General features: G+C 42.3%; 2 protein-coding genes across 9 annotated transcripts in view; both read left to right on the top strand.

The window, feature by feature from the left end:
• The window catches only part of LOC139984830 (monocarboxylate transporter 2-like), a 43,516-nt gene extending 39,225 nt beyond the window's left edge, over window positions 1-4,291 (top strand). For all 4 annotated transcript variants that reach the window (XM_071998926.1, XM_071998928.1, XM_071998925.1 and 1 more), the window contains exon 4: window positions 3,570-4,291. In XM_071998926.1, the coding sequence (XP_071855027.1) occupies window positions 3,570-3,715 (146 nt within the window). In that variant the 3' untranslated portion in view covers window positions 3,716-4,291. The remainder of the gene's footprint in view (window positions 1-3,569) is intronic.
• A 1,836-nt stretch (window positions 4,292-6,127) lies between these two features.
• On the top strand, window positions 6,128-19,144 carry LOC139984040 (uncharacterized). 5 transcript variants are annotated; one of them, XM_071997687.1, is made up of 5 exons: window positions 6,128-6,221; window positions 6,880-7,039; window positions 10,022-10,096; window positions 12,703-12,786; window positions 16,793-19,144. In XM_071997687.1, exons 2-5 carry the CDS (start codon window positions 7,030-7,032, stop codon window positions 18,655-18,657), a joined length of 2,034 nt encoding a protein of 677 aa, XP_071853788.1. In that variant the 5' UTR covers window positions 6,128-6,221; window positions 6,880-7,029; the 3' UTR covers window positions 18,658-19,144. The 5 variants fall into 5 exon arrangements, with proteins under 5 accessions (XP_071853788.1, XP_071853789.1, XP_071853787.1 ...); XM_071997688.1 differs by having other exon boundaries at window positions 6,134-6,213; XM_071997686.1 differs by having other exon boundaries at window positions 6,200-6,291.
• Window positions 19,145-22,457: the final 3,313 nt, after the last annotated feature.

The raw sequence follows: 22,457 nt of genomic DNA, 5'->3' as shown, positions 1-22,457 counted from the left end.
CCACCTCTCCACCTCTCCACCTCTCCACCTCTCCACCTATCCACCCCTCCACCTCTCCACCTATCCACCTCTTTACCCCTCCACCTCTCCACCTCTCTACCTCTCCACCTCTCCACCTATCCACCTCTCCTCCTCTCCATCTCTCCATGCCTCTCCACCTCTCCATTCCTCTCCACCTCTCCACCTCTCCAACCCCTCCACCTCTCCACCAATCCACCTCTTCACCTCTCCACCTCTCCACCTCTCCACCCCTCCACCTCTCTACCTCTCCACCTCTCCACCTCTCCACCTCTCCTCCTCTCCATCTCTCCACCTATCCACCTCTCCACCTCTCCACCTATCCACCTCTCCACCTCTCCACCTATCCACCTCTCCACCTCTCCAACCCTCCACCTCTCCACCTATCCATCTCTTTACCCCTCCACCTCTCCACCTATCTACCTATCCACCTCTCCACCTCTCCACCTCTCCACCTATCCACCTCTCCACCTCTCCACCAATCCACCTCTCCACCTCTCCACCTATCCACCTCTCCACCTCTCCACCTCTCCACCTATCCACCTCTCCACCTCTCCACCTCTCCATCTCTCCATGCCTCTCCACCTCTCCAACCCCTCCACCAATCCACCTCTTCACCTCTCCACCCCTCCACCTATCCACCTCTCCACCTCTCCACCTCTCCAACCCTCCACCTATCCACCTCTTTACCCCTCCACCTCTCCACCTATCCACCTCTCCTCCTCTCAACCTCTCCACCTCTCCACCTCTCCACCTATCCACCTCTCCACCTCTCCACCTATCCACCTCTCCACCTCTCCACCTCTCCACCTATCCACCTCTCCACCTCTCCATCTCTCCATGCCTCTCCACCTCTCCACCTCTCCACCTCTCCACCTCTCCACCTCTCCACCTCTCCACCTATCCACCTCTCCACCTCTCCACCTATCCACCTCTCCTCCTCTCCACCTCTCCATCTCTCCACCTCTCCACCTCTCCACCTATCCACCTCTCCACCTCTCCACCTATCCACCTCTCCACCTCTCCACCTCTCCACCTATCCACCTCTCCACCTCTCCACCTCTACACCTCTCCACCTATCACCTCTCCACCTCTCCATCTCTCCATGCCTCTCCACCTCTCCATTCCTCTCCACCTCTCCACCTCTCCAACCCCTCCACCTCTCCACCAATCCACCTCTTCACCTCTCCACCTCTCCACCTCTCCACCTCTCCACCTATCCACCCCTCCACCTCTCCACCTATCCACCTCTTTACCCCTCCACCTATCCACCTCTCTACCTCTCCACCTCTCCACCTATCACCTCTCCACCTCTCCATCTCTCCATGCCTCTCCACCTCTCCATTCCTCTCCACCTCTCCACCTCTCCAACCCCTCCACCTCTCCACCAATCCACCTCTTCACCTCTCCACCTCTCCACCTCTCCACCTCTCCACCTCTCCACCCCTCCACCTCTCCACCTATCCCCCTCTTTACCCCTCCACCTCTCCACCTCTCTACCTCTCCACCTCTCCACCTATCCACCTCTCCTCCTCTCCATCTCTCCATGCCTCTCCACCTCTCCACCTCTCCACCTATCCACCTCTCCACCTCTCCACCTCTCCACCTCTCCACCTCTCCATCTCTCCATGCCTCTCCACCTCTCCACCTCTCCACCTATCCACCTCTCCACCTCTCCACCTCTCCACCTCTCCACCTCTCCACCTATCCACCTCTCCACCTCTCCACCTCTCCACCTCTCCACCTCTCCACCTCTCCTCCTTTCCACCTCTCCATCTCTCCACCTCTCCACCTATCCACCTCTCCACCTCTCCACCTCTCCACCTCTCCACCTCTCCACCTCTCCACCTATCCACCTATCCACCTCTTTACCCCTCCACCTCTCCACCTATCCACCTCTCCACCTATCTACCTCTTCACCTCTCCACCTCTCCACCTTTCCACCTCTCCACCTCTCCACCTATCCACCTCTCCACCTCCCCACCCCTCCACCTCTCCACCTCTCCACCTATCCACCTCTTTACATCTCCACCTATCCACCTCTCCACCTCTCCACCAATCCACCTCTCCACCTCTCCACCTCTCCACCCCTCCACCTCTCCACCTCTCCACCTATCCATCTCTTTACCCCTCCACCTCTCCACCTATCTACCTATCCACCTCTCCTCCTCTCCACCTCTTCACCTATCCACCTCTCCACCTCTCCACCCTCCACCTCTCTACCTATCCACCTCTCCTCCTCTCCACCTCTCCACCTATCCACCTCTCCACCTCTCCACCCCTCCACCTCTCCACCTATCCATCTCTTTACCCCTCCACCTCTCCACCTATCTACCTATCCACCTCTCCACCTCTCCACCAATCCACCTCTCCACCTCTCCACCTATCCACCTCTTTACCCCTCCACCTCTCCACCTATCTACCTATCCACCTCTCCTCCTCTCCACCTCTCCACCTATCCACCTCTCCACCCCTCCACCTCTCCACCTATCCATCTCTTTACCCCTCCACCTCTCCACCTATCTACCTATCCACCTCTCCACCTCTCCACCTCTCCACCTATCCACCTCTCCACCTCTCCACCAATCCACCTCTCCACCTCTCCACCTCTCCACCTCTCCACCTATCCATCTCTTTACCCCTCCACCTCTCCACCTATCTACCTATCCACCTCTCCACCTCTCCACCTATCCACCTCTCCACCAATCCACCTCTCCACCTCTCCACCTCTCCACCTATCCACCTCTTTACCCCTCCACCTCTCCACCTATCCACCTCTCCACCTCTCCACCCTCCACCTCTCTACCTATCCACCTCTCCACCTATCCACCTATCCACCTCTCCACCCCTCCACCTCTCCACCTATCTACCTCTCCACCTCTCCTCCTCTCCACCTCTTCACCTATCCACCTCTCCACCCCTCCACCTCTCCACCTATCTACCTCTCCACCTCTCCTCCTCTCCACCTCTCCACCCTCCACCTCTCTACCTATCCACATCTCCACCTCTCCATCTATTCATCTATCGTCCGTCCGTCCGTCCGTCCGTCCGTCCGTCCGTCTATCTATCTATGTATCTATATATCTGAATATCTGTCTGTCTGTCTGTTTGTATATCTGTCTGTATATCTGTCTATCTGTCTGTCTATCTGTCCATCTGTCTATATGTCTTTATACAGTATATATATATATATATATATATATATATATATATATATATATTTATATATATATATATGTATATATATATATATATATATATATATATATATATATATATATATATATATATATTCATATATATATATTCATATATATATATATTGATTATTAACGTAGATACATATTGATTAACGTTTGGGCTTGTTCCTTTCTCTCTTTGCCCAAAATATTTCTCGACATCTCAGGATAAATGAGAAAGTTTAATCGGCATAATTATGTCAATTTTAAATGAACTTTTATAAGTTTCATTCACTAAAGGTTTAAATCAGTTTTTCATTCCTCATTGACTGATCGATTGATTGATCGATTGATTTTATTTTGGTATTTCAGGTTCAATAGTGGATATCACTGGTTCCGCTGTTTCTGTGTATGGATTCTGTGCTGTTTTATCATTTCTTATGTTGCCGATCGCTCTCTGGTGGTCATGTCGCGAAGAACCAGTTCTGGAATGTGGTTGGTCAAGAAGAGCAAGATGAAACACAATATCGATAAATAATGAATTATTCACGGTGTCAAATTCCTTCAATTCCGATATTTCAGTCTCATCCAATGGTCTTCAGGGTGTGTTTCTGTATAGACATAGATAATGGTATTCCCTTCTCATAGTTTAGAGTATTTATAGAGACTCTGATAAGGTTATATAGGTTTTACAAACGCCACCAGTTTTACATCATCGAGTGAGTTGATTTACCACGCTCCGAGTAGGTTACTCCAGCACATTACACATTTCCCACGGAACCATCCCCTCCCCCCCCCCCCCGTCTACCTCCCTATTGAATTTGCCTAAATTGCAAGTTAACATATGATACCCAATGAACCGTCTTGACTTTCTGAATTTTCAATGCTCCCATCGTTGACAATTACCTGGCAGCGATTTTTTTATTTATTTGTTTATGTAGTACCCAATCATAATAAGAGGGTTTCTGGCCTGATGTACAAATACAATACAGTTGCATGCAATATCTACATACCAATTCTGGAGTTCTCTCATATTTTCTTTCATCTTGACCAATGTGTATCAATATTATTGCCGGATACATAGACCATTACGAGGGCACATACATACTACGAGGACTTCAATATTCTGAATCCAGTACAGTGACGTACACAAGATTTCAAGCTTCGGTATGCGGGGAAGTGGTGGGGCAGGGTGGGGCGTTGGGCTAGTTAATTCCCTCGACTGATTTAAGTAGAGCCAGTATTCATGAAGCTTTATGAATGGTCCAGAGGCGACTCAAGGATTGCGTAAAGGAGGGATCGAAGTGGTCCTTGGGTCGCTGAAGTGAAGCAGGTGGGACCGAAGAGTCGGTTCTACGAAAAAAAACAGACGTCTAATGTTGCATTCTGAGGCATATTTAGACTGTATACATTTTGTCTAATCGCAAGATTGTGCGAATAAATACGTATTCTTGAATTTGAAAAGGTGATGGCACTTGCCCACCCCCCCCCCCAGCCCAAGACGATAGATCTGCACTTGATGGTGTCCTAGGCTCGGAGGAGTGGCTGTCCGATTTCTTCACGACTGATTCATGTAAAACAGATCCCTGACTGACTGTCAAATGGAGTTGGATAATCATGCATACTACCACCCTTCACCATCACGTGCCTTGTTTGCAGCAGTGACATATTATGACCGGTGCTGTTGCCGAGTGAATAAATGCGGTGGCATTTGAAGCAATTAGGCTTAGCAATCGAGACGTTCCGGGTTCAAGGTAAGATGGGGTGTTTGTTTCATCCAAGAGCAATTTACGATTTTCCCATCTGAAATGACTTTCTAAATTGAAAAGATTCCAAATTGAGTTAAAATGTTGAATTGGAAGCCACCCGGTGTGTAAGTTGGTCCATTATGCGTCATACAAATAACTGCTGATTTGTATTACAACCAATGGAAAATCAAGCCGAGAATATGTTTTATGTGAGCGTTGGTATAGACTTTAGAGTGACCTGTAATTTCAGCGATTACGTCCTGGAGAAGGGGGCGGGGGGGGGGGGGGGGGGGGAGGCGGGACTGACAGCCTTAGGGACCTTGGAGTTTTGCTGATGTAGGTGTGGATTTGTAGATGGTCAAATTTGACTTTATAGCTCTACATTTCGCTTTTCTCCTCAACTTGTTTCGAAACAGTCTTCAACATTCAACGAAAATTTCTTCCAAATGTGACTTTTTTTTGGGTGCGTTTTCGAAACTTTAGCCTGCATTGAACATATTTGTACTTGTGATATCTCAAACTTATCCTCTTTTTCGACTTTCTGCGGCTTTATTCTTCATTTCTTTGCGTCTACCAGTTCGACAGTGTTTATCTCCAAATTTCGACATATTTACATCAAACTCTAGAATCTTCAACTTTCGACTTTTTTTTATTGAAGCTGCAACTATTATATTTCGAGATTTCTAGATGTTATCTCAAAAGTTTGCCTTCGCTTCACATTATTGGCACTGTTTTATCCATTATAATATCGATGTTTCGACTTATTACATTTTATCTCAAAATAGGCGACTTTTCTTTAAATTTAGGATTAGGGTGGTACTTAGTAATCTTAGGATAGAGCACGCAACGAAGAGTAACCAAAGGTCCACATAACCGGTCATATATTTTTGTGTTGCCATAGTAAATTTTGTCGAAAGTAATCGAACAGTCGACGGGTCATGGCGATATAAAACAGCCTGACACTCTGTTTGCTAATGCAAAGGGTCCAGGAAAAACATCCTTCTGACAACCCTCCCCATTTTTCAGTGTAGAGTAGTTATCCCATGTTCCCCATCCCTACAGCACTCCCCTCTCACCCCGCTGTTCCTACCCTACGCTACGCACCAGGGCACCACTGACCTAAAGAAATCGACCTGCGATCGTAGAAAACAGTGGCCGGATCGCAGCCAGCTACATTCCACACATAGTTTTATTATGAGATTGCGCAACACTCTATTTAGGTACATTTGGCATCCAATGGTCATGACCAAACCTAACATAAACACCAGGTGAGCCAGTAAGTTTGACAAAGGCAAAGTCTGCAGTTACACTTTCCCATTTTCTTTACCAATATCGTTACCAGAGTGGCAAGATACCAAATTTCGTATTGAGCAGATTCATAAATTTGGCTTGAGAAATAAGGCTAATGTTGCAATTGGCTTTAAAATTAAATCTTCTGTCATCAAGATTGTATTTTGTCCTAGGCCTAGCCTCGGTATGGTGACATTGTATGTGATTAGTAACGTTAGTATTAAACCTTAGCCTAGGCTAAAGAGCAATATATGATTATGAATGTCGTTTAAACCATAGCAAGCTGGTTGTGGCTATTTACCTTACTCATTCAACTGGTCACTGTTTGTGACCTGAGAGACACATCAAGCCATAGAGGAGAGAATTATGGTCAAGAGCCATAATATCTAAACTGTCAATCGTTCAGATTCATTATGTATCATCCTATTTATAATGTAGGCTATTGTATGTAAAGAAATTTAAATATATATAAAATTGTCATATGTACTTGTAAGAAATTGGAGGGTATGCCAAAGGTCCAAGTAGCTGATTCTAGTGTATTAGCGGAGGGGTGTGTGTGGGGTAAGGGGGGGGGGTGACAATGCCTGAATATATGATAATTTCCTAATTAATGTTATACTGTAAATTGTAATTCCCATCCACAGGTTTTTGGTTTATGTTTCATGACATGAAGTACAGTATCTGGTCTTGTGTTTGATTCCCAAAGTATACAGTATTGTAGATCCGTGGTGTCAAACTTGAAGGTCTGAGATTGCAACTCATCTGAAGATATTCCGGCAAGCCTCATTTCTCAAATGGAAGACGGTAAGACTTTGGTTTTAAATACTGAAAATGCAGAAGTAAAAAAAATATGTTTAAGCATTATGTCAACAAATGACTGCATATATCATGTGGTGAAAAGCATGTATACTGTAGTCACTTTAAAGGCATTGATGACTCGCCCCAAAACCGTGTGCGACCATCTGAAAAAGTTAACTTTCCGTTGCTTGCAAGTGACGTTTTGTTCGTGTCGCTGCAAAATCCAGACTGTAATTAAACCTGATACCTTGTTATCTTTTATCTAGACCTGAGATGTCCATCGCTGCTATTTACACTATGTTGTGGGTATTGACCGTACAGTAGCTGCATGTACTGACTGCACTAGTGTCTAATTACCGACGGTAACAAGCTGTGTGTGTATTTTCTGGGATCGATGGTGGTGTCTAACACTTATATATATGTTACACCTCATTCCAAACTAGGTCAGGTTACTGGCATTAGATGTTTCTTTGTGCGCGAGTCTTCACACCCTTTAAAGGAGCAGTTCAGAGATCTAGCATATTACAAAAGCAAATATCTTGAAATTTAGATCTATCTCTGAAGAAATGTTACATTGCTAGCACTCATGTTTTTAATGACATTCAACATATCTGGACTAAAAATTCAGTTTAATGTCATCCTTTAAGTTGCACTCGCAATTAAATGTCACGTGATAATTTAATCGGTCGGCGTGAGAGAAAAACACAGATGGGTGTACTAACGTGGGCCCCATGTTTGATTCGCTTATTATATTTCGGGAAACTATTGATGATCATAAATATTCATACTGTACAGTAGGTACTGTATGAAAGCTTTCTTCATCTCCATCATGCCACAACAGATCACATCTAAACCCCTATATATATATATATATACAGGGACGTAGCTAAGGCCTGATGATTGGGGGGGTGTAGTGGCTGAAATTCCAACTTGATGGGTTTTGGAGTCAGAAAATTCCGACTGCTGCCTTGTACCCCCCCCCGCACTCATCGTCAACGATACGGTCAGTGTCAGACAGACACCCCATCTTTCGCGACTGCACTTTTGTTCCGAACTTTTTTCAATACATTTGTACCTTATGGGGCAAAGTTTTTGCTTATGTTGATGGCACTTTTAAACTTCCGTAGATTAGCATTGAGTGTTTTAATTGTATACCATAGAGACAATGTATATCCCAACGTCGTAGCCAGGAATTTGAAAAGGGAAGCACTTTTTGCGATTGATATGGGGGAGGGGTTTAAGGGGAGGGGGTGTCCCCCTCCCCTTTGAGATTTTTTTGAACAATTGAAGGTCCTTAGATGCGATCTGGTGCAATTTGTTGCCAGTTTCATCATTATCATATGATATCATATTATCAGCAGATTTTGTTTCCTGTTTGAATTCTTTTACATGTTCTTTTACATAATATATCAGAAAGACAAACATAGTGCTCTTTTACAATTTTTCCAGAAGGATGATTCTTGTTTATTGTCCAATGTCTGGACTTAAATACATTTGACGAACTTAATTGATGGACAATATAAACTTTCATATTTTGTAGGACAGCCAGATTTGCAGTGGCCTAAAAAAATATCGTTATCTCCGTGTATTAACAGTGTAATAATTATTTATAGGAAGTGCGTATCACGTACGATTGCTAGCTTAGCTTCATAACATGCTGTTCGTGCAACAACTTAGGACGAATCATAGAATGGATGAGAACGAACTTGTCGTTGTCGTTGTGCATACGGTTCGTGACATTCCATCGAGTGAGGTTAGGTAGGCAATATGTATTTTATTACGCAGTGGCCAACTGTAGGTTTGAAATAGGCTATAGGCTAAATTTATCTAATTGCATCTGCCAAACTAAGTAAGTAGTTGAATCAGTAGGCCTGCATGTTATTACGATTATAATCGAGTTAACGGAGTTGACGAGTATTCAAGATCAAAAGAGCACTGACAAAATACCATGCTAAAAAACAACAGTTTTTAAACATTTTTTTTCGACACTCAAAGGGGGGGGGGGAGCAGTCGCTCCCCTGCTCCCCCTGGCTACGTCCCTGGTATATCCTGAACTTACTTTAAGCTAGCGAACAGGGTCGACCCACCCAATAACAAAATTAATACATAAATTTTCCGAAATGAAGCTGGCGAACGTTGTATTTTTTTTAGAGTATTCAAAATCATACGAAGTTTTGTATGGTGGAGTATAAGGATCGCGAGATACAATTTCTCAATGTGACGAGGAAAACGTGGTAAATATGACTGATTAAAGGTCAATTTTGATCGAAAATTTTATGTCACTCACAAATTACAAGAACAGATGAAAATAAGAGTGCGACAGTCAGAAAAATTAGAGCGCGACAGTCGGAAATTCCGAATTGAAGCTGGCGACAGTCGGAAATTCCGACAGTCGGAAACTGACTGTCGCACTCAAATTTTCCAACTATCGTCATTTTTACCAAGATTGGGGGGGTGAGACACCCCCCCACACCCCCCCTCTAGCGACGTCCCTGTATATATATATAGTATTGTTCAATACAGGTGTCAAACGCCTACAGTGAAATTACGACCTTCCTAACCCGTTTCGAACCTCTGGACATACAATCAGCGTCCATGGCCTAGTTGGTAAGGGTGTTCGCGTACAAAGCGGGAGGCCCGGGTTCGAATCCAGGTGGGGCCTGGAAGTTTTTTCACTGTTCTGGATGTTCCTTCTCATTACGTTTTCATTTATATATATATATATATATATAAATAGATATATAGATATATAATATATATATATTTATTTATATATATATTTATATATATCTAATTTGACTATATATAGTAGGGGCACAACCACTGTTGCTGAACGTTGGTAACGGATGATATTTAAGTGATTTGTGTCAACTAACTGGGGGGCATATTGAGTATCAGAGCCCTGTTGATTTTAAAAGTCACTTTGATTCAAGTCTATTGTGTGTGATACCTGTTTCAAATTCAGTTCTCTTTTGATTCTTCTTTTAGAATTCTCTGTGAAAGTGGTGATAAAGGAAGATGGGAAGGATGAGTCTACTGCAGAAATCATCTTCCTTCCATCTGGTAAGAAGGTCTACAATGGTCTCGAAATATTAACCAGCAGATATAATGATATAGGTGATGCAAAGAGGGTGGTTTAATAGCAGACACCAGCCAAAACCATCATCATTTTAAATTATGTAGCTCATATGACAGAGATCTCTCTGATGGACTACTGTCCCAAGTAGCTAAGACCAATCCTGCTCCAATTTTGATAGATACCACACTGTACCTTAAATGTTGTGTCATTGTTTTACAGCTTTGATACTCTAACGTACAGTAGTTCCACTTCTGTAGTTTCGGAAATCTTTTGTCATTTCTCATTGTTTTGTTTTTCGTTTTTTTTTCTTTTCACATTTTCAAGGGTACATTAGATTGTTGAAATATGCTAAATTTGCCAAAAGTGTGTCATTAAATTAATAAACGAAAGTACCAAATATTTATTCAATGAAGACAGATTTTATTCATGTATTCTATTACGCTGTGTCCCTTGATATAAACAAGCCAATGAAAGAACGCATTGTAATACATATTCAGTACCAACAAAGCTCTCCTTGCTCGAAGAACAGCTGATTGTCGAAGCGACTAGCAGACTAGTGACAACAGTAATAATTATAATTGTGCAAAACCTAGCCTACGGTCACACATAATACTACACTTGGTATCAAAGACCTTCGATAATGTTCACAATTTCTATCCGACTAGGCCTAATAGCTTTATCAGATCTAGATCTCTGTCTAGGCTACAAGTGTCATATTAAGACCTATAGGCTTCTACCTGTAGTACTAGTACGCCTATTTGCAGTGACAGTTAGCTAAGGTTCTAACTGACGTTCGATGAAGCTGATCAAAGGAACACTGACTTATCATCTTAATTGTATATATTCAATTCAGCAATAATCTCGCTTCTAAAGTCCTATGATATGAAAATAGTTGTATTGAGATATAACCTAATGCAGAGGAAGAACTAAGTAGAGGAGAAAACAACAGCCTACAGCTACCTAAGAGGATTAGCGTGTACTATGTATGCAGTGTGCATACCTTACCAGTGCGGAATACTGCTGACGGGGCTAAATAAATAAATACAGGCCATGAGGAGGCAGCTATTTTTACTAGCAAGAATGTGGGAGAAGTCGACAGGGGTTAATGGATTACATCATCATGTCGGGTGGCTTCCAATTCAACATTTTAACTCAAATTTGGAATTTAAAAGTAAAACCTGAATACCATGCATGTGTTACACCTGTGACACCGTCACTGTTTAGTGTTGCATATTCATTGCATATTCATATTCATATATATTCATATATATATTCATATTCATTACTAAACTTACATCTAGGCGTGGTCTAGCTCTTATATTGAGAATTTTTTTTCTTCTCTAAAAATGCTGTCAAAAGTTACTATTTTTACGGCGTTTCTGTTAGTTTTGGCATTTGTCACCGTCATTTTCAGTTATTAAATGACATATTTCATCCATGAACAACACCGATGGTACATTGAAACATAAAGCAAAACATAACATCAAACATTACCTTAGGTCTTTTCCTTTTTTAGGTTCGTAGTTATGAATCACTTCAAGTCACGTTCCATGCAATAACCAGACTGTCAGACTCAAGTAAAACTGCAATTAATCTCTCAGTGATTTAAAATGCTTTTAGGGAAACTGTAGTAGTATCAGAAGTTTACAAGCTTTGGAGTGTTAAAGGGTGACTATGGGCATACAGTAAAGTTGAGCGCCCTCAATTCTAACTAAGAGATCTACGTGATTACAACCAGTTGGCAGCTCTCTACAGTACTTTTATCATGATTGCTTAATCTGATCTTGTTGTAACTACTGTAAAGTAACAATCAGTATCTTTAAAGGGTGTGAAGACTTGTGCAAAAAGACACGTCTAATGCCGGTAATCTGACCTAGTTTCGAATGAGGTGTAACAGAAGTGTTAGACACCACCATCGATCCCAGAAAATACACACACATCTTGCTATCGTCGGTAATTAGACACTAGTGTACAGTCAGTACATACAGTTGTGGTCAATACCCACAGCACAGTGTATAAATGATACAGCGATGGACATCTCAGGTCCAGCTAAAGATAACAAGGTATCACATTTCATTACTGTCTGCATTTTGTAGCGACATGAACAAAAAACGTTTCTTGCAAGCAATAGAAAGTTACAGTAACTTTTTCAGAAGACCGCAATGAGTCTTTAATGCCTTTAAGTATGTTTCGTTGCACAGTATTACAACTTTGTGAGAATACAGACTTGATGTTAAAAGCATGAGCATCAACACACCATGTTAATGGTCAACAACTTTAATATAGCACACAGTGTACATATTTTACATCAGAACATGTTTTCCATATATACTGTACTGTAGCTGGTAAGATCTTTGCATCATGTATTATTTTAACATATTAAATTGATGATTTGGGAATTCCTTTTCCTTCACAGCAAATTCACATGAATATATTGCAATCGAACCTCTCTGGAAGGAAAGAATAAGTTCTGGTTTGTTGAAGAATGGGTGTCCTTGTAGGGACTGCGAAGAGAGGGGGGGTGCTCTATTTTCAGCGATAATTCGTTTGACCTGTAAATACAGCTTTATACTTTTTCTGTTACTCCCAGAAACTTCAGACATTCGGAAGAACGAGACAGAGTGTCCATTAGATGAAATCTCAGAGAATTCCTCTTCGGAAATAGAAACATCAGGTAATACTGTAGTTTAGAGGTCTCCAATATTAGTCAGCAGATACTCTAATGCTAATTTTCTTTCTTTTTCTGACGTCGCCACTTTTCCTGCTCATTAGGCTAGAAACAAAACTTAGCAGAATGGCAATTCTGACAAAGAAGTACTTTTATGCAGGAAATATTTTTTCAATGGTCTGCTAAAAGTTTTAACTGGCAGTGTGTGCATAGCCAAGTATGTGCACCTATGATTTACTGCCAATATTGTGCAAATCTGATTGGGGTCTATCAGTATTAATTTAAGGTTGAAACTGATCAGTACTGTACACACAGTAGGCATTGCTACCCATACAGTACTTTACACACAGTAGGCATTGCTACCCATACAATACTGTACACATAGTAGGCATTGCTACCCATACAGTACTTTACACACAGTAGGCATCGCTACCCATACAGTACTGTACACACAGTAGGCAACACTACCCATACATTACTGTACACATAGTAGGCATCGCTAGCCATACAGTACTGTACACACAGTAGGCATCGCTACCCATACAGTACTGTACACACAGTAGACATTGCTACCCATACAATACTGTACACATAGTAGGCATTGCTACCCATACAGTACTGTACACACAGTAGGCATCGCTACCCATACAGTACTGTACACACAGTAGGAATCGCTACCCATACAGTACTGTACACACAGTAGGCATCGCTACCCATACAGTACTGTACACACAGTAGGCATCGCTACCCATACAGTACTGTACACACAGTAGGAATCGCTACCCATACAGTACTGTACACACAGTAGACATTGCTACCCATACAATACTGTACACATAGTAGACATTGCTACCCATACAGTACTGTACACACAGTAGACATCGCTACCCATACAGTACTGTACACACAGTAGGAATCGCTAGCCATACAGTACTGTACACACAGTAGGCATCGCTACCCATACAGTACTGTACACACAGTAGGAATCGCTACCCATACAGTACTGTACACACAGTAGGCATCGCTAGCCATACAGTACTGTACACACAGTAGGCATCGCTACCCATACAGTACTGTACACACAGTAGACATTGCTACCCATACAGAACTGTACACAGTAGGCATCGCTAGCCATACAGTACTTTACACACAGTATGCATCGCTAGCCATACAGTACTGTACACATAATGGGCATCGCTACCCATACAGTACTGTACACACAGTAGACATTGCTACCCATACAATACTGTACACATAGTAGGCATTGCTACCCATACAGTACTGTACACACAGTAGGCATCGCTACCCATACAGTACTGTACACAGTAGGCATCGCTAGCCATACAGTACTTTACACACAGTATGCATCGCTAGCCATACAGTACTGTACACATAATGGGCATCGCTACCCATACAGTACTGTACACACAGTAGGAATCGCTACCCATACATTACTGTACACATAATGGGCATCGCTACCCATACAGTTTATACAGTACTGTTACTACTGTACACATAGTAGCCATAGCTACCCATACAGTTTATGCACTAAGCTGTGTGGTTGACCAAAAGTTGAGAATTGTTCAGCAGATTAATATGAGAGTGTCTAGGTTTTCATCATCTACAACCCTGGTATGAGAATTATTCAGCTAGATTGAAATGGTAGAATTGCCCAGAAAATTGTTAAATCAGTATTTCTACCTGAGCATATATATGAAGCATCTGGACTTAACACAGTCACCTTTCATGTGCACCTGCCAAAGCATAGATTCTCTCCCTTTTTGTTTTGGTTCTGATCCTTTGACATCCATCAAAACCTATGAAGTCAAGTTGGCGTGTGTTTGTGTGTGTGTATGTGAGGCCCTAGCTTGTCAAAAAAGTATCTCAAGAGGGAAATATGTGATTGATATCATACATTGGTCAGGGTCATTAGATGATTCCCTATTGTTTTTGCTAGGGCTGCCTTGCATATTAGTGAGTGGGCAGGTCTTAACGTTAAATTTCTAAAAATGTCAATGCCTCTTCATCCGTATGTCTGACTTTTACTTTATAACTGGGTATGGTGATGTTAGTACATGTTCTTTGCAACAACGTTAATATTCATGAGTAGATGGGTCGTAATGGGAAATCTTCCAAAACAGCTTGTAAACTTGAACTGTCAACAAACACACTTTGAATCAATGTCATACTTGGTAGGTAGATGACCTACGATGAGTCGATATGCAGTATTGGTTTTGGTCCCATCTCATGAATATTAATGAGTGGTCAAGGGCTTACAAAAAAAAAATCTTAAAATGTTAATATCTCTACAACTATGTGTCCGATTTAGTTGATACTTGGTATGGTGATGTAACTACATATACATGTTCTTATGCAACGACAGTTTTTACCTCATTAATATTCATGATGGGTGGGACTTTATGGGAATTATCAAAAACAGCTTGTAAACATGATATCTCAACAACCACAAGTTGAATCAATGTTATACTTAGTAGGTAGACGCCCTAAGATGAGAAGATAGATTTTGGTAATCATGTCATGAATATTAATGAATGGGCAGGGCTTAATATAAAATTTGGTTCCTGGTAATGTTGGTACCAACTAAGCATATTTTCATGACATTTCCATCTTTGTGTCATTAATATTCATCAAATTGCAAGAAATGGCTTTCAAACTCATGACAAGAACCAAATGTTCCATGATTTTCATCCTTGACATATTAGAGTTTGTCACACTATATTAATACAAACAACCGTGTTGTTTTGTAGTGTTCATGTCATGAATATTAATCAGTGACCATAAAATCATAAATCAGATATCTCTGAAATAGTATTTCTAATTAGCTAAATACATGTTTGTACTTGGATAATACAAGGTCAGTGCAATATGTGAGATCATAAAATTTGACCTCATTAATATTCATGCATGTATCTGTTATGTCACTAAAGAGACTTGGCAACATGATAACTGATTCCTGTTACCTTTATATGTTGCCATGTTGTGATGGATATTAATTAACATGTATGGCTTACCACACTATGACTATGTTTAGGCATTGGAACCACTAAACCCATTTTCTGGCTTTGTTTTTGTTTTTGTAGGGTGGGGGGTGGGGGGGGGAATTCAGTGTTCACATGAATCCATCCATTTCATAATTTTCCAAATATTGCTCGACATTGTATTAAATTAGTGCAAAATATTCAAATTCTGTATAGAAACTTCTAATTAGGTCTACCGTGTACATTCCCACACCTGAATAACCATTTAGCAAATTAGAATTCTGTTATTCATGGGTTGCTCAAGCAGATAAAAATAATAGCCTAAATTCCCTGCTTCGGTCTGTCTGAGCATTAAGAGATATGCAGTATTTTTTTTGCTGGTAGAAGGAAGCTTCTGTTTGTATGCCTGTTCTACCCTTCACTTTGAATTTTTAACAGAGCCAAGTGAGAGTCAAGTGAGCCTGACAATGGTACTTTCTGTCGTAGGTGAACTGTGACATATTACTCACAACATGCTTTCAACAAAAGTGTTATCTCTCCCTCAAGCTGTGATTGGTAGATAAGAAAGGTTGATCTAAACTGTATATCAGTGAATAAATCTAACTGATATGTCTTCAGCCATGAATTATGTTGTTAAAACCAAAAGACAACTAATGCATTGGATGATCCCTCTGTTTGTTTGTCTGTCTGTGTCTATCTGACTGTATGTGTGTCTGTCTGTGTGTACAGTATGCGTGTCTGTGAGTGTGTGTGCGTGCGTGTATGTATGTATGTATGTATTTTAGATCCTCCTGCAAGCAGGAACTCGGGAAAAAGCCTCATTGGCTTATCAAAGCCGCAAGCTGACCGAAGTCAGTCTCTTAGATTCATATTTAACGTCCATGATTATAAATTGTCAATTGTCACCAACTCTGTAACATGACGACATACATTAATCTTGTAGTGACTCGAACCGGGGAACCGTTATGTCATGCGGTTACTTATTTATCTACATATCTGTTTTGTCCTGACAGGCATGCCATCATCCCCCTCTGTGGTTCCCGATACTTTACAAGTCTCCGGAAACAGGCGGAAGATTGTCGAGGCAGGACATGAAGCCCCAGGAGAACAACAACACGAGACTTATTCCTGCCACCCACCGGTCAACGAAGAAGAGGAAAACATCGACGGTGAAATGTTGCACTCGGTAGATCAACAGACGGAGGATTCAGACGTGACAAAGATCGTGGTGAAGACAGAAAGCCAACTTCAAGATGGCCGTCCTGATGTTCTTAATCATTCATCTGAAGGTGTTCTGACTGGGTGTGGTGTACAGAGTGATGTCGCATCTCAAGAAGAGGTGATGAGACATTTGAAGAGTAGAGACACTGAGGGAAATGTGACTCAGCTGTATGGAGGAGTACAAGGTGAGACAGAGGCTCACCAGGTGGCATCAGGTGTCTTATCAAGAAATGAGGGGGTGCTTCATGAATGCAAACTCTGCAACAAGGTCTTCCCCGACTCTGTCAGCTTAAGACAACACAGGAGTGTTCACGTCGTTGGAGAAGAGAGGCCCTTCAAATGCAAGGATTGTAGCAAGACGTACAAAAACGCCGGTCATTTGAAAGAACATACGAGAAGCCACACGGGTGAGAAGCCGCACAAATGTCCACTCTGCGATAAGATGTTTGGGAGGGTTGGCACCTTGAACCGACATAAGAAGATACACACCGGTGAGAGGCCCTTCCAGTGCGAGTATTGCAACAGCTCCTTCGGGCAGTCTTCTACTCTAAAACTTCATTTGAGGATACACACCGGAGAGAACCCGTATAAGTGCAACTATTGCGACAAGATGTTTTCCGATTCTGGGCATTGGAAAGAGCACCAGAGGGTGCACACAGGTATAAAGCCATACAAATGCAGGTTCTGTGACAAGTTATTTGCATATTTTAGAATCCTGAAGGAACATGAAAGAATACATACGGGGGAGAAGCCATTCAAGTGTGAATTTTGTGACAATGTCTTTGCGAGGTACGGTACGTTAAAGCGGCACAGGAGGACGCACACAGGGGAGAGGCCGTACCCGTGCCGGTATTGTGACACAGCCTTCACGCACTCGACGTACAGGAAACAGCACGAGAGGATACATTCAGGGGAAAGGCCGTATCAGTGTCAATTCTGCAACAGCGCATTCACTCTCTCCTGTAACCTGAGAAAGCACGAAAGAACTCACACAGGTGAGAAACCTTATAAATGTCAACACTGCGACAAGGTGTTCTCAAGGAGTGGAACTCTGAAGATACATGAGAGAGTGCACACCGGTGAGAAGCCTTACGAGTGTAAGTACTGCCAACTCACGTTCCCTAACCTACCGGGAAAGAAGAGACATGAGAAGAAGCACACCGGGGAGAAGCCGTTCCACTGCCGACACTGCGACGATGCCTTCGTGCAGACGGCAGACCTGAAACGGCACGAGTTGAAGCACGCCGGATTACTGCCGTTCAAATGCGAGCGATGCGACCAAGTGTTCGCGAAAAGCGGAGGTCTCACCAGGCACAAGAGGACGCACACAGGTGAGAAGCCCTACAAATGTCAGTTTTGCCAGAGGGCATTCTCCCAGGGCTCAACTAGGAAAAGACATGAGAGAACACACACAGGGGAGAGGCCCTATCGTTGCGATGACTGTGAGATGTCCTTTACGCTTTTGAATGCGTTGAAACGTCACAGGGTGGCGATACATCAAAGAGATGAACCAAAGAACTGTGAATACAGCTTGAAGACGTTTTCAGATACAAATAGTCTAAAAGAGCATGAGAAAGTACATGGAGAGGACAGTGGGGTGACTGTGACATTACAAGCACAGTTAACAGATGAAAAACCACAAAACCTAAATGAATAACATTTTATTCAAGCTCTTCTTTTTGTTCTGTTGTTCTATGGAAAAATTGAGATATAATTTTGGTTTATTTATTATTCATTTATTTATGTATTTATTTATTTATTTATATTTTATTTTATTTTTTTGTAGGCAACTGATATCCCCTCTACTTTATGGCGAAATTTGAAATTAAAATGCATTCTTTTGACTGAAATTTGTTCTTGCCATATGCTGTCTTTACAAATATGGTCAAGAAACATGTACTCTTATTTTCGTTGTGTGTCGGAGAGTTTTCCGAGGAAGGTCAAAATCCGATTATCGATTTCGCCAAATATTCTAATGATATGCATGTTGGAATTACCATATTACCATATATATTACCATATGCTCTTTGTTTGTATCTGGTTGGTTCTCTTTATGCTGATATTGCTACAGACTGTTTTGAACAGATGGATATAAATCAAACATGGTTGTTCTCAAGTTGAATACATATTTGCGAAACATGGTTTTGACTGATGTTTATGTTCATTTCTGAATGAGAGCGGTTGAGCCGCTAAGACTACCCCAGAATTAATGGCCATTGCATGGTGCTTGTGCTTTTCAGCCAACCACCCCAGCAGAACTAGAACGTTACAAGCAACTCACCACTGCCAACTCAAAAAGATACCCACAGAAAACATAACAAGCTTAACATGTCACCTGCCCTACAAAAATCTTGTGCATGGTCCACCATCAGGGACGTCGCTAGAGGGGGGGTGTGGGGGGGTGTCTCACCCCCCCAATCTTGGTAAAAATTACGATAGTTGGAAAATTTGAGTGCGACAGTCGGAATTTCCGACTGTCGGAATTTCCGACTGTCGCCAGCGTCAAATCGGAATTTCCGACTGTCGCACTCTAATTTTTCTGACTGTCGCACTTTTATTTTCATATGTTCTTGTAATTTGTGAGTGACATAAAATTTTCGATCAAAATTGACCTTTAATCAGTCATATTTACCACGTTTTCCTCGTCACATTGAGAAATTGTATCTCGCGATCCTTATACTCTACCATACAAAACTTCTTATGATTTTGAATACTCTAAAAAAAATACAACGTTCGCCAGCTTCAATTCGGATAATTTATGTATTAATTTTGCTATTGGGTGGGTCGACCCTGTTCGCTTGCTTCAAGTAAGTTCAGGATATTCAGGGACGTAGCCAGGGGGAGCAGGGGAGCGACTGCTCCCCCCTTTCAGTGTCGAAAAATATGTTTAAAAACTGTTGTTATTATACTGCTAATACACGGCGATAACGATATTTGTTTTAAGGCCACTGCACATCTGGCTGTCTTACAAAATATGAAAGTTTATATTGTCCATCAGTTAAGTTCGTCAAACGTATTTCTGATATATTATGTAAAAGAACATGTAAAAGAATTCAAACAGGAAAACAAAATCTGCTGATAATATGATATCATATGATAATGATGAAACTGGCAACAAATTGCACCAGATCGCATCTAAGGACCTTCAATTGTTCAAAAACATCTCAAAGGGGAGGGGGACACCCCCTCCCCTTAGACCCCTCCCCCATAACAATCGCAAAATGTGTTCCCTCTTTCAAACTGCTGGCTACGTCGTTGGGATATACATTGTCTTTATGGTACACAATTAAAACGCCAATGCTAATCTATGGAAGCTTAAAAGTGCCATCAACATAAGCAAAAACTTTGCCCCATAAGGTACAAATGTATCGAAAAAAATCGGAACATAAGTGCAGTCGCGAAAGATGGGGTGTCTGACTGACACTGACCGTATCGTTGACGATTAGTGCAGTGGTGGGGGGGGGGGGGTACAAGGCAGCAGTCGGAATTTTCTGGCTCCAAAACCCATCCAGTTGGAATTTCAGCCACTACACCCCCCCAATCATCAGGCCTTAGCTACGTCCCTGTCCACCATCCAATACCCCACCAGTCAATGGCAGTATGTAAATCTTTGAGACGAACGCCAGTGAAGGAAAGAAATGAAATAGTTATGGTGAGTATCACCGAAGGCTAGAAAAGTTATCGCCTGCCAAAAAAGAAAAGAAAATATGAATAACCAACATACATGTTTCGTCTTTGTTGTTTAGCGCCATCGATTCAACATTAAATGGTGCAAAAATTTATGTATGGCGCCATCAATTTTCGTATTCGCTCGTTTTTATTTTACCCAATGGCAAGGGGGAAACGAGCAGGAGGAGGGGGGAGGGAGAAGGCGGAGGGGGGAGGGAGAGGTGAGTATAGATGACGCTGTTTCATTCAGTAACCAGTGATTCGCTTAGTTGTCCCTGTCAGGTGGGAAGAATATTAAAAAGCATTTTTCATTGCTATCAATAAATGACGGCTACGATTAACACTCAGGCCGTTGTCAAGGCATATAACACATGTAATTGTGAACTTTATTATAATACAAAACAACCGGAAATGTTAAACAGGTACCAAGTTTTATAGGTAACTCAATTATCCTTAGCTGTTTTAGCGACCCCCATTCTTAACACCCACCCACCACACACCGATTCTTACCGCCTATATCATTTGACCTGTACGCCTTTAATTTTCTTTCTCTTGATGCTCCAAACTACGGAAGACTAATGCGGTCATGGCCAAAAAAACAAAAAAACACGGATATATATATACAAGACAAAAATGTTTACTACGAAAAACAAAATTTTATCAGGTACATTGTTAAGAAAACCATCCTACCAAGCTACTGAGATACCCCAACCCTACTAGACTCTGCTGAGTCTGCTCAGCGACATGAATGAGTCTCCCTACATAAAAATAGTAGAAGGCTACGGCTGTTATATTTTCCTCCCCTTTCTACATTCGCTGCACACAGGAGGAACGAATCAAACACAGAAGTAATCACAGGAACGAATCGCCCATAGCGCGATGAACTGTAAGGATCGACCAATCGCATTTGGCAAAGAAAAAATGGCCGATACGCCTTAAAGGGTGTGAAGACTCGCGCACAAAGAATCGTCTCATGCCGGTAATCTGACCTAGTTTCGAATGATGTGTAACAGAAGTGTAGACACCACCATCGATCCCAGAAAATACACAAACATCTTGCTACTATCGGTAATTAGACACTAGTGTACAGTCAGTACATACAGCTGCGGTCAATATCCACAGCACATTGTATCAAGATACAGCGATGGACCTCTCAGGTCCAGCTAAAGATAACAATTAAGGTATTACGTTTCATTACTGTCTGCATTTTGTAGCGATACGAACAAGACGTCAATTGCGAGCAACAAAAAGTTAACTTTTTCAGATGGCCGCACGCGGTGGGTTTGGGTGAGTCTTCAATGTCCAAGCGCCAGTCCCGCATCGAGATTGTGATGTTACGGCCAGTACAACAGGCAAGGGCGTGGGAACCGGGGGGGCTGGGGGCGCCAGCCCCCCAGTGAAAAATGTGGAGGGCGGAAGTATCATTCCGCCCCCCCCCCGCTTCGCAAGTCAGAAAACCCCTTTTTCATTTCCAAATGAGAAAAAAATCTCATTTGGAGCACCAAATTGCAAAAAAAAAAATCTCATTTGGAGCACCAAATTGCATCTAAGGCCAGGTGAAAATGCAAAATTAAGTTTAAAAAATGGATTGCGTGGGTTGAAGTGTGCTATATAGCTATATTGCACCAAATTGCATCTGAGGCCACCTAGAAATGCAAAAAAAAAAAATCCAAAGGGGAGGGGAACACCCCCTCCCCTTAGACCCCTACCCCAGGCCGGCCATCAGTCTTGATCAGCCCCCCCCACTCAAAAGTACCTTCCTACGCCACTGTCAACAGGTCATACCGT

This window comes from Apostichopus japonicus, chromosome 17, assembly GCF_037975245.1.
Source record: "Apostichopus japonicus isolate 1M-3 chromosome 17, ASM3797524v1, whole genome shotgun sequence".
Classification (NCBI taxonomy): Eukaryota; Metazoa; Echinodermata; class Holothuroidea; order Aspidochirotida; family Stichopodidae; genus Apostichopus; species Apostichopus japonicus.
Note: the sequence above shows the minus strand (reverse complement) of the source record. Positions and strands in the feature narration are given on the sequence as shown.

Coding starts and splice junctions, on each gene's coding strand:
- LOC139984040 (XM_071997687.1), top strand. Junction 10,097..12,702: donor AATCATCTTCCTTCCATCTG/GTAAGAAGGTCT, acceptor TGTTACTCCCAG/AAACTTCAGACATTCGGAAG. Junction 12,787..16,792: donor TTCGGAAATAGAAACATCAG/GTAATACTGTAG, acceptor TTGTCCTGACAG/GCATGCCATCATCCCCCTCT.